General features: G+C 43.0%; 1 protein-coding gene across 1 annotated transcript; it reads left to right on the top strand.

Annotated features, from left to right (window-relative positions):
- Window positions 1-4,687: 4,687 nt before the first annotated feature.
- LOC116050287 (odorant receptor 131-2-like) lies at window positions 4,688-12,516 on the top strand. Its single transcript, XM_031300265.2, has 3 exons — window positions 4,688-4,951; window positions 10,461-10,580; window positions 11,150-12,516. Exons 1-3 carry the CDS (start codon window positions 4,946-4,948, stop codon window positions 11,963-11,965), a joined length of 942 nt encoding a protein of 313 aa, XP_031156125.1. The 5' UTR covers window positions 4,688-4,945; the 3' UTR covers window positions 11,966-12,516.
- Window positions 12,517-13,301: the final 785 nt, after the last annotated feature.

Genomic DNA, 13,301 nt, shown 5'->3' with positions numbered 1-13,301 from the left:
AAGGATTGTTTTGTAACCCGGGGCGGACAAATGCGCTGCTGGTATGAACAGCCAGGTGCGAGCTCGGGCACGCATTTACACTTTACGGCACTTTCAGTACTTTGCAGCGCTTCGCCAGCAGTGTCCCAGTGTTAGTCTGCTTAGGTCTGCTCACAATTGATTCCCCATTTACAATGCTGTCCTTCATCTCTTCCCAGGAAACTAAACAAACGCTCATATTTGCCCAAACAGGCAAGTAAATGTTATATTTACTTGCCCTGGGAACATCGGCCAACCCTTATTGTTGAACGCTGAAATCTGTTATTAAAATAAAACAAATTTTGGACAATAATAGATAACTCCTACTAAGGAGCAATTTCTTAGAAAACCTAGAAAAATGACTTTAAAGAATATCTTAAAACTAAGGAGGTTTTGTAGAACGGGCCAGGGGAAACTACCACTCATGTTTACTCATGTGCAAATGATCCCTGCTTGAATTACCTGTTATTACGTCTGTCCTCACTTAATTGCTGTGTAACGTGAACCCTGACATGCTCTTTATTTGCTTTGTGTTGAAGAACTGACGAATGAAATCCATCTGCTGGAGTTGGCGGCGGCCCGCCACGGTAAAATTTCTGCCGCCACGGTATCAGAAATAGGGCAGACGCACAACAGGGTTTCCGCTATGTACAACGACACCGCCGCTCCTTCAGCTGTTTATGAAAAGTCATAATGTCGTAATTACACCACTTTGCAAAGCCGTCTGCTCTTCTGAACTCAAGCGAACTGTCATCCGCTCTCTCTCCCCTTTAGGGTGAGCAACAGTGACAGGACGTCATCACTCGCGAAGTCATGGCAACCAAATTAACAACAGGGCGAGTACTACTTGTCACTCAATCTTAGGCAAAGTGATAAACAGCGACGAAAGCCACGACATGAAATCAGAGTCATTTTTTTATGAAACAAAAGTAATACTCTAATTCCAGCATCATACATGTGAACATTCTCTAGTTTCTTCTCTCCTCTGTGACAGTAAACTGAATATCGTTGAGTTGTGAACAAAACAAGACATTTGAGGACGTCGTCTTGGGCTTTGGGAAACACTGATTCACATTTTCACCATTTTCTGACATGTTATATAACAAACATCTAATCGGTTGATCGAGAAAGTTTAGTTGCAGCCCTAGTCTGATTCTTTTAACTTTTAGTTAAAAACAATATTATTAAAACAAAAATAAAGTTTATTAGAAAACTTTTTTGCATGATAAAAGAAAAACAGGCTCTACATTCTATTTCTTTACTCTTAGAAAACTTGCTAATCACAATTTTGCACTAGTTGCATTTAAGCCCTTTTTATTCTGCTCGTGGCTATCTGCCAAGTAAAATGGTCTTACACACATAGTTTAGGTCTGGTACGATTGTAGTGCTACAGTGCATCCAACACTACTTGGCAACATTGAACTTCAGTGAATAAAAGAAAAGTGCTTTGACCACTAGAGCTGCAAAGATTAATCGATTAATTGTCAACTATTAAAATAACTGTCAACTATTTTGATAATCGATGGATCAGTTTGAGTCATTTTTTATGAAAAAAAAAATATATATTCTCGATTGCAGCTTGTTAGAATGTGAATATTTTCTAGTTTCTTCACTCCTCTGTGACAGTAAACTGAATATTTTTGAGTTGTGGACAAAACAAGACATTTGAAGATATCATCTGGGGCTTTGGGAAACACTGATCCACATTTTTCACAATTTTCTGACATTTTATAGACCAAACAACTGATCGGTTATTCAAGATAATAAACAGATTAATCGTTTTAAATAAATAATCATTAGTTGCAGCCCTACTGACCACACTGTCAGCCTCAAGACTGCCATTAACTACATTCTGGCATTGTGGGGTTTGCACCTTATTTGTAATCTTTAGTGTTCATATTTTTTTTTATTTGAACTATGTATATTTGCAAGACTACTGCACAACAATTTCCCTCAGGATTAATAAAAGTTCAATCTTATCTTCTTTTTTTTTTAACTCCTCTCACAAACACTGATGATGATGCATAAATAAATTAAGTTTTGTTTCAAAGTGTTTATAAAGACTCTTCTGTCGCACTGTCTGCCTTCAGTGTGTGACCTGGACTCAGGTAGGTGGAGCGGGACCAGACGGTGGTGAGGTACAGTAGCTGCTGACTTTCTAATCTAACTCTTTGGCAAGCTATACAACAACGTGAGTTTGTTCGCATGTTGACAGCTATTCTATCCAAATGTCCACATTTGAAATCAAGATTTAAATAATAGAAATGTACTTTAAATGCAATGTGTTTAAATTGTAACTGAAACACTCACTGTATCAGAAGATGCTTTTTCATTTGGATAAATATATACATGTGATGTATTATTTTAGCTGATAGTGATTTGACTAACATCTTGCCAGCATGTTCATCCCGAAGCTCAGTTTCTAATGTCACTTTTCTGCTGCCAGTTTCTTGTCACATTGTGATCATTTGCGATTAATTTACTTGTTTTGCACTGAAAAAATAAACAGCAGAACTGTAACATTTCAGCAGCTGACTGAGCTTTGCTAAGGTTATTTGGGTTTATTTTAAATGAAGGATTAATTTGCTAAATGAGATATATCCATATTCATAAATCTTGTTTTCTCTCTTATGTGTGTACTCAATCAAGGGAACGTCAAACTGTTGTTGATATATTCATTTTAAGAACATCTCTGCCTTTATGCACCAGTTGTGTTAATAGAAATGACATAATTAACGCTATGCTCTAACAATATGTTGGGTTGATTGCTGTCCGACAGCTTTTAAGGGAGAAAAAAAAAAAATCAGGCTGCAGGTGAAAAGAGAATAATGGGCTGCATGGCAGGAAGCAGGAAATAATTTCTTTGGTAAAAACATCCAAGCAAAGTGGTTAGATTTATAAATTGCCTTCAGCTCTGCAGCTTCAGGTCTCTGCTCAGATATACAGCAGTGAGTTAGCAGAACATGAAACTTATGTAACTACAGTATGTGATTTTCTATAAAGACAAATAAAGCCAAAGTTAAAAAAAAAACTCAAATACATGTGCTCTATGTGGCCAAAGTGGTGTTTATGCATCATCATTTTAATACGTTACATTTTAATACATAAAAGTTTGACTGATTTTAAACAGATTTATTGAATTGATTACATTATGCAGTTTTGGGTAATTACTTTATATTCATCCTCTATCAGGTCTGAGTGAAGTATGAGTTCATCAGTGAGTCCTGGAGGCAACATGACTTATCAGGTTTGGTGAAGAAATTGTTCTGAAAATAATCTTTACATCAAATAGAACTATAACCAATTATTGATTTTCTTGTACAGTTGTATTGCTAATTTAGATGTTAAAATGTAAAGTTTCTAGGTGTAGGCGGCTGTGGCTCAGGTGGTAGAGCGGTTGCCTCCAGATGCTGTGCCATCGGAGTGTAAATGTGTGACTGTTTATCTGATGAGCAAGTGGCACCTTGTAAGGCAGCTGTGGCCACCAGTGTGTGAATAGTTCATACCCAAATATTATATTAAGCCTTTAAAGAGAGAACTCACTTTCTGTCATGTACATGCTTCTATCTCCTGATTCACAAACGTGATAATAGATAAAGGATTTTTTGCTTTAAAAATAACTTTCGCAGCTCAGCTGATATTCACAGAAAAATATGTATATAAATTAGGGCTGGGCGATATGGAGAAAATCAAATATTACAATATTTTTGACCAAATACCTCAATATCGATACCGCAACAATATTGTAGTGTTGACTAGTGGTGCTTTCACAACATATTTACACAATGAGATTTTTGATAAATAATCATCAGTATATATAATGACTAAGTGGGTAAAGGCAAATAATAGAACAGCTAGAACAGTCTGGTAAGTTCAGAAAAGTACATCACTTTACTGTAATGAGGCCTTTAAAACCAGGAAAAGACAACACTTATGCCATATTACGATATTACAATATCTAGTCTCATATCACGATATCGATATAATATTGATATATTGCCCAGCTCTAACATAAATATATGGGCTGATGTGTAAGAATTTCATCAACATTTTGACAAATACTTTTAAATAGGGGTGTCCAAAAAATCGATTCGAATTCAAATCGAGATTCAAGATCTACCGATTCAAAATTGATTCATAGAATTCCAAAAATCGCTTCATATTTTTTTTTGTCATTTTGACACTATTATCCTGAAATGACATTACCTCGCCATTCCCATATATGGCACTGCGTCAAATTCACACTGACGCCTGGGCACTCTTGTTATTATCAGAAGAAGAACGAGTGCAGTGGAAGTAGTTTAGTCGGCGCAAACAATGGCAAACCTCACAGAAAGAATTATTCAACCTGCTCCATCCTCATTGAAGGCGAGAGTTTGGACACATTTTGGCTTTTATAACCTTGAGGGGAAGACAGAACTTGATAGGATCATGCTATATGCAGGCTTTGCAAAGAGAAAGTTAAGTATTTTTGACTGTTGCTCAGGAATGGCATCTCACAACCTCCGACCTAGTAACTGTTACAGATGATGCTGCTGTTATGTCTGAAAAACGTTCAGTATTGGGTCCTGTTGGACTCTGTTATGTTATGCACTGCGGGTGACAAGTTACTGTGCCTTTAAGGCTTACAGCAGTGTTTTACGGCAAGGGTCGAAAATGTAAGGTTTGCGACAGTTCAGTAAACGCAACATGAACGGAGCAACACGGTGTGGTTATTGAGTCCTACACAAACATAATAATTGGCGAACGAGGATGTCTGAACTCGTCTTACCACCACCGCCGCCTTTCCTACCTGTTCCTGGTGATCCAGCTGTTCCCTGGGATCGCTGGCTGACGTCGTTTGAGGATTATTTGCTGGCTTTGCGACACTCGGACCTGGCGGAGGCGAGGAAGTGCGCGCTCCTGCGCCATTGTCACGGGCAGGAGTATGAAGGTAAATATGGTGCAAAAAGGGAGAGCTTGTAGAATACAATGTGAGAACTTGCAGAACAAAAAATCTGAACTTGTATGTTAAAATTTGCACTTGTAAAAATTTTATTTGCACTTGTAAAAATAAAATTTGCACTTGTAAAAAATATTCACACACATGTGATCTGAATTTGAAGTCATACAAAGAAAAAAAACATGAGAGCTTGTAAAAAAAATCTGAACTTGTAAGTTGAAATTTGCACTTGTAGAAAATGTTCACACACCTGTATTCTGAATGTGAAGTTACAGAAAAAATATTCACAAATGTGTAGATTGATACATGCAACATTTACTCGTATACTTTTTTTAAAATTCTGGTTCATTTTCCATCACAACCACAACTCAGTGATTACAACCTCTCGAATCTGTCACTGCAACTTCACATATGAGCTCTCTCGCATCACAAAGTGGCGAATCTGCGCGCCTCGACTTTCACAACACTCTTGACGATACATTTGGTGCAAAACTAATTTGTACCTGTGGACTTAGGCTGTGGAGCTCTGAGCTAACAGAACGGGAAAAGCAGGGTTTCTATCACCAGATGAGGGACAACTCTGTCTGGCTTATTTATGTAGCATGGAAACTTGGTGGAATAGCATGCTAGCGTTAGCTAACTAGCAGCCAGCCCGCTTCTAAATAAATACCTTTTAATTGTCTAAACACTTTTAACAGCCAAACTAAAACACTGGCGGTGAGCTCCACGGCCTGCAGCCGCAGACGGACCGTCATCAGTGGGTAACAGATGCCAAGTTTCGCATCCCTGCCGAGAATTGCATCCACTAGGGAAAATAATGATTTTATAAGGCAAAGTACTGTTTAAAAACTAGGCAATAGTAAATCTCTTTGTCATGTTCATCAATAATGATTAGGATTTTAGAAGGTTTAGAGACATCAATGTTTTATCAGACTCTGTAGTAGCATTTCCTTGCTACCTAGATGCAATTTTCGGCAGCAATGAATTCTGCAGAAATTATTGTTTCTGGCCAAGCGGGTGCAATTCTCAACCAGGGATCAGACATGTCCTGCCCAGGGAAAACGTTGTCGTAACTGTAACAAGTTGAACCATTTTGCACGCTGCTGTCGCTCCTCTCCTGCTTGCCATGATACTGCTGCTGTCCCCATAAACACTGTACAGACCTCACAGCCTTCGTTCAAGCTCTGCACATGCCGTGTGGGCACAGCTCTCATTCCACTCCTCGTGGACACAGGAGCGAAAGTGTCAATCCTGAACAAATGCACATATGACCGCTTCTTCAGTCACGTGCCTTTGGAAGCAGCGGCTAAACCCCTATTAGGCTACGGCCATTTCCCCATCTCCACTCTGGGTGTGGCTCGCCTCCCCGTCAGATATGATCAACAATGTGCACCTTCCACCAAGTTTTGCATCACCCGGAAGGGAGCTAACATTATGGGCCTAGACTTGTTCCTCGCCCTGGGTTTTACTGTGAGTGATGCTAGGGGCCTGCATGTCCTGCAGGTCGCCGCTTCCTGGCCTGACCGCTACCCACAACTGTTCAACGGGCTGGGCCGCATGACTGGATTTGTACACCAGCCTACTGTTGACCTGTCAGTCCGCCCTGTTATCCAGCCCCTACGGCGCATTCCCCTGGCTCTCCGGGACGCGGTGGAAGCAGAACTACATCACCTGGTGGAGGAGGACGTCATAGAGCCCGTCGACGCCTCACCGTGGGTGTCTAACCTGGTGATAGCCAAGAGAAAGGGGGGCGGACTGCGACTCTGTGTCGACCTCACAGATGTAAACAAAGCCATCATCCCTGATAAGTACCCCCTACCTACGGCTGAGGAGCTCACTAGCCATTTCCACGGCTCCACTGTTTTCAGTAAGATGGACTTACGTAACGGCTACCTGCAGGTCCCTCTGGCTCCTGCCAGCATGGACCTTACAGCGTTTGTCACGCACGTGGGGGTCTTCAGATTTAAACGCATGGCATTTGGACTCTCATCAGCCCCAAGCTGTTTTCAGAAGATAATGTCACTCATACTGGCAGGTATCCAGGGCGTCTCCATCTACCTGGATGACGTGGTGGTGCATGCCCTCTCCACCGCACTGCATGACGATCGCCTGGAGCAGGTCTTTCGGCGTTTTGAACAGCATGGGGTCACACTGAACTCTGAGAAATGCATGTTCGGGGTTGAGGAGGTTGAGTTCCTGGGCTTCAGACTCTCGAAGGAGGGCATCGCCCCGATTATGTCCCACACTGAGGCCATTCTGTCCCTGCCAGACCCGCAGTCGCCATCCCAGCTGTCTTCCTTCCTGGGGATGGCCGCCTACTACCTTAGATTCATGCCACACTACTCTGACTCAACGGCCCCCCTGCGCCGGCTGCTCAGGAAGGATGTTACGTGGGAATGGACCCCGGCCTGCCATGAAGCCGTGCACATCATCAAACGGCAGCTCACGTCCCCACCCACACTGGCCCATTTCAGCTTGACCGCGCCCACCATGGTCACCTGCGACGCTTCTGGGGTGGCGCTAGGCGCCGTGCTCTCCCAGACTCAAGAGGGGATGGAACGCCCGGTGGCTTTTGCCTCACGGGCACTTACTCCAGCAGAGCAGAAGTATTCGGTGGGGGAGAGGGAGGCCCTGGCCTGCCTGTGGGCGTGCGAACGCTGGCATGTTTACCTATGGCCTTTCACCATTCGCAGACCACCAAGCACTGACGTCACTGCTGGCGACTCAAGGCTCGGGGCACAGGCCCATGAGACTGCTGAGGTGGGCTGACAGGCTAAACCAATACAACTTTAGACTGGAGTTTATGCTGGGGCGGGCCAACACTGTGGCCGACCTCCTGTCTAGAGCTGTGTCGGTGACGAAGGAGACGGGCGGAGTGACATCAGACACAGAGAGCGACGAAGACTGGGTCCACATCCTGCACGGGCCCCTCAGTTCAGTAGTCACTCTGGCGGAGCTGCAGCAGGCCTCAGCTGCTGATGAGGTCTTCACAACTCTCCGTACCTACGTCCAGGACGGCTGGCCTGCCAAAGTGGATGACAGGCTGCTACCCTATTACCGCTTCCGCAACGAGCTCTCCTGCTGGGGGGCGGTGTGCCTAGCCCGTTGCCACCGTGCGGTCGTTCTGGAGATTCTCAGGTCCAGAGTACTACACATGGCGCATGAGGGGCACCTGGGGGTGGTCAAGGTGAAGCAGCGCTGCCGCGACACAGTGTGGTGGCCCCACATAGACTCTGATGTTGAGGAGCTGGTACGTAACTGCGCCTGCTGCCCCCTGAGTGGGAAAACTGGTCAGCCTGCCACAGCCCCTCTCACCCCAACCCCTTGGCCGTCTTCACCCTGGGAACATATTCAGGTCGACCTCTGTGGAGAACTTCATGGGGCACCTGCTCACGCTCGCTACCTGCTGGTTGTGCACGATCTTCATTCAAAGTGGCCGGAGGTTTTTCAGCTGAGCTCCATCACTGCACACTCAATCATCGACCGTCTGGACAACCTGTTTGGGCGCTGGGGCCTCCCCGGTGTCGTCACAACGGATAATGGGCCCCAATTTGCGTCGGCGGAGTACACAGAGTTTCTCACGATGCGGTCCATAAAGCACATCAGGACGGCAGTGTATCACCCAGAGAGTAATGGGGGGGTGGAAAGACTGAATAAAACGCTCAAGAACGGAATCCGAGCCTGTCTGGAGGAAGGGAAAACCTTCAGCGATGCACTCACCCAAACTCTCCTGACCATCCGGGCATCCAAGCATTCCACCACAGGAGTGTCACCTGCATTGCTCATGATAGGGCGCGAACTAAAGCAACCACTGGACTGCTTGAGAGCTGAGTCAGCCCCTGTACGTGGGAGCCCAGGGCTCCAGAAAGCAAGAGCTCAGGTGAAAGGTTCGCAGGCTCGGATGAAAGAGAGGTTTGATACCACGCACAGAGTGCAGACCCCCTCACTTTCTGCAGTAGAAACTGGCAGTACCTGCATCAACTCTGTATCCAGCAGCGGCTCTAGGTTGGCAGCCCAGGCCAAGAGCTAACCAGGTGGGAGGTAATCCACCAGCACTGCCTGATGCAGCTTCACGGCCAGCACGCCCTCAGAGAATGAGGGTCCCGCCTGTCTGGCATGGGGACTATGTGACATGATGATGGCGACGCTGGGAAATGTGGGCTGAATGTTTCAGTTTCCAAGGGGGTGGGGGGGAAAATGTTATGTCTGAAAAACGTTCAGTATTGGGTCCTGTTGGACTCTGTTATGTTATGCACTGCGGGTGACAAGTTACTGTGCCTTTAAGGCTTACAGCAGTGTTTTACGGCAAGGGTCGAAAATGTAAGGTTTGCGACAGTTCAGTAAACGCAACATGAACGGAGCAACACGGTGTGGTTATTGAGTCCTACACAAACATAATAGCTGCCAACACGGTAGCTGCTACGCAGTTGGGCACACACCATTATCCTCGCCGCTCAGAGAGCTCTGAAACTGCCGACTGTGTCACGTTTGCTGGGGAGGATTAGGAGAATCACTGGATTCTTTCACCGCAGCACAAGTCATGTCCTTGAGCAGAAACAGAAGCTACTCGAACTGCCACCTCACAAGTTAAAGACGGACGTGGCTACTAGATGGAATAGTGCCTTCGACATGATTGAAATATTCCTTAAGCAACAACCAGCCATTTGCGCTTCTCTCTCCCGAGGTGAGAAAAAGTAGAACAGATGTCTGTACCCTGAGCTAAGCGGATGTAAACAATGCCGAAGAAATGACTGTGACCCTGAAACCAATAAAGGAGGCAACGAACATCATGTGTGAGGATAGCACACTGACTTTGTCCGTGATTGCTCCATTCCATGCACAGTTACTCAAAGACACAGAAGAAGTTCAATGTTCCCAGTGGAGTTCACATTTCAACAGTCAACCTGGTAGCTGAAGTACTCCTTAAACCACATTTAGCAGTATTTTTTGTTTTATCTGAGTACAGCACTTTAAAGCTAAATGTGAAAGCTCTTTTTATTCAACAGTTTTAAACTTGAATTAAATGTATTTGAAAGCTGGCCAAAGCTTGGCACTTTTGCAGTTTTTAGTTGCAAAAGTTTTTATTTTTGTATGAAGACATATAAAGTAATATCATACTACATTTAATTTGTTGTTTCTTTTCTTTTAAAAAATGTATGTCTACTGCAATCACATGGGAAAAGTAACTACATTTACATCCTGTGAATCGTTTTTGAATCGAAAATCGATACTGAATCGAATTGTGAGCCTAAAAATCGGAATTGAATCGAGACATTTTCTGAATCGTACACCCCTACTTTTTAATGTCCCACATCGTGGCGAGACTGAGAGTGACCAATGAAAGCTTACTTTATTTTTAGTGGACATAATGCATACACAATTTTAATAATATTTGATCAGCTCATAAAACACAGTGATGGAATAAAAAGAAAGTATGGTTCATTGTGTTTAAAAGTAATTTATATTTCTTTCTCTTTGACTCCCTCTATGGTTGGATCAGTTGGTGCTCGTCAGAGACACCTTCACCACAGCGTTGGTGAAGAACCTGATTGTAGTTATGGTCTGGCTCATCCTGAGTTACATCAACGGGAGCTTGGTTGCCACCTTTTTAAGACACCAGGTACACACACAAACAATCGCTCGTTTCAGCTTCTTAAATTTGAAGATTTGCTATTTTTAGGAATGCAACTTACTTATTTTCTGTTGATTATTTTCTCTATTATTTTGGTGTATAAAATGTCAGAAAATTGTGAAAAATGTGGATCAGTGTTTCCCAAAGCCCAAGATGACGTCTTCAAATGTCTTGTTTTTTTCGCAACTCAAAGATATTCAGTTTACTGTTACAGAGGAGAGAAGAAACTAGAAAATATTCACATTTAACAAGATCCAATCAAAGAATCTTTAAAAAATTACTCAAACTGATTAATCGATGCAGCCCTACCTATGTTTGTTTCTCTCTCTATACTCCGAGGATTCTTTCTTACCTTTAATATTAAAAAAAACAGCATGCTGATCAACAATTATTAATATAGTACAATTAATAATTCACTTCAGGATGGTTAATAATGCCATCCAGACTTTTCATCCAGGACTTTACTCATTAACACCAACACACTCTTAATCCATGAATTGTTGTTTTATCCTCTCTACGTTTTTCAATCCCGTCTCTCTTCCTTTATCTTCCTGCAGACATTTTATGAAGACCCTCGTTACATCCTCTTCATCCACATGGTGATCAATGACGGCATCCAGCTGACCATCACAGTCATACTGTTTGTCCTCAGCTACATCTTCTACAAGATTAACGTCTCTTTCTGCTGCTTCTTCATCCTGGTGGCGGTCTTCACCACCAGAAACACGCCGGTCAACTTAGCTAGCATGGCCCTTGAGCGCTATATTTCCATTTGCGAGCCTTTACGGCACCCTCAAATCTGCACAGTGCGAAGGACTTACATTGTTATCGGGTGGATGTGGTTTATATGCGTGGCTCCGGATATCACAGATCTATTTCTTACGCTAGCAACGGAGTCCCTAAGCTTCTTTCATGAGTCTGTGTTCTGCATACGAGCGAATGTGTTCAAAGACCCGATCCTGGCATTCAAAAGACAAGTTTTTGATATCATCTACTTCTCCTGTGTGTTTTTGACTCTGGTCTTTACCTACTTGAGGGTCCTGTTTGCAGCCCGGGCCCTCTCCACGGACAAGATATCCGCCCAGAGAGCCAGGAACACCATTCTGATCCACGGGGTCCAGATGGCCATGTGCATGCTCTCCTACATCTCCCCTAGTGTGGAGATCATTCTGCAGCTAATCTTCCCCAACCAAATCTCAGAAATCAGATATGCAAACTACCTAATCGTCTACATCCTGCCGAGGTTCCTGAGCCCAATGATCTATGGTCTCAGAGACAAAAAGTTCAGGAAGTACCTCAAGATGTACCTTGTAAGCAACAGGTGCAGGGTCAACCTGCAGACAGTGGCCCCCCTTAACAAAGATGGCATGTAACAGATTACTAGCGCTGGGACGACATGCGGTTACATGGGCTGTATTGAGTATTTTTTTTGTCTTTAACAAAAACAAAAGTTTAATAATACACTTCTAGAGACAATGTATCATGAGGTATTTCTAAAACCCAATTTTCTAAAAAAGAATGCATATCACATGTCAGACAGTCTGACATTTGTAAACATGTCTGTTTTGCAGGAATAGATATGATGTAGTCGCTGTCCGTAGTACCGTTTTAAACAGGAAAATAATTGATTTTTAAAACGGTCACACCCCTACAGATTACATAAGGGGGGGTTAAATAAAGATATTCATTTTATTTCTAATGTTATTGTGGATTATTGTAAAGAAATATATATCATTATGTACAGAGTCTAGGGGTGTCACGATTCCGATTTTAAATCTGAAATCGATTTGAAGTGAGCCCCAGAATTTTTTTTTCTCTCTCCACCCCTGCCTACTTGCGCACGTACAATGAAAACAACAGACACAGTGTGGCTTACCGGCTAGTAGCATGCAGCTAAAGACACCAGGGCAGCGTCTTGAAAGTGCTCATATTATGACGCCCTCATACTCTGCTTCTGATTAGCTAGTAGTCCTTACCGAGGTACTGCACATGTGCGACTCCCAACAAAGATGGACCAGAAGTGAGATGCCTCACTCGGTAGCCAAAACAGAGAGCTCAACACACTAGGGATGGGCGTATCGATCCTGTGGTATCGATAGATGGATATACTCACGCTGCTCATTTGGCATTGATTTCCTTAAAAAAATATCAATATAAACTACAAAATAATAATTGGGGGTGTATGCATCACTTTCAGCTGTTTTAGATTACTTACTTAAATTACTATGTGCCGGGACACCCCTGTACCTGGCGGCGTATTGAGCTTGCCCATGTCACGTGACAGGAGACGAGCGAATGAGCGTCAACGTGCGACACAGCCAACAGCGACACAGCCAAGGGCCTGAAAATGTGTATGTTTTTGTTCATATTTAATTTATTTAATTCATATTTATGTTATTTATTTTAAATTTAATTTTATTATGTATTGACCATAATAAATTTTGTATAAATGGTCTGTATTTGTCTTGTGATTTGTCTTAAATGTAATAATATTTTTACTGACAAAAATTGCCAATAAGAAATTAACGGTATCGATGAAAATGCAAGAAAAAGTATCGGTATCGTATCGAATCCTAAAAGTGTGGTATCGCCCATCCCTACAACACACAGGGTGAAAAGAGGAGCTGCAGCATTGTGCAGTATGACAAAAATGATGATGTTTTTTGAAAATGAAACCAGGTAAACCTATTCTGGTACAACCTCTAAATA

This window comes from Sander lucioperca, chromosome 6 (genome assembly GCF_008315115.2).
Source record: "Sander lucioperca isolate FBNREF2018 chromosome 6, SLUC_FBN_1.2, whole genome shotgun sequence".
Lineage (NCBI taxonomy): Eukaryota > Metazoa > Chordata > Actinopteri > Perciformes > Percidae > Sander > Sander lucioperca.
Note: the sequence above shows the minus strand (reverse complement) of the source record. Positions and strands in the feature narration are given on the sequence as shown.

Excerpts from the sequence above, each read along its gene's own strand:
- LOC116050287 (XM_031300265.2), top strand. Across the intron at positions 10,581-11,149 it reads CCACCTTTTTAAGACACCAG|ACATTTTATGAAGACCCTCG; the intron begins GTACACACACAA and ends ATCTTCCTGCAG.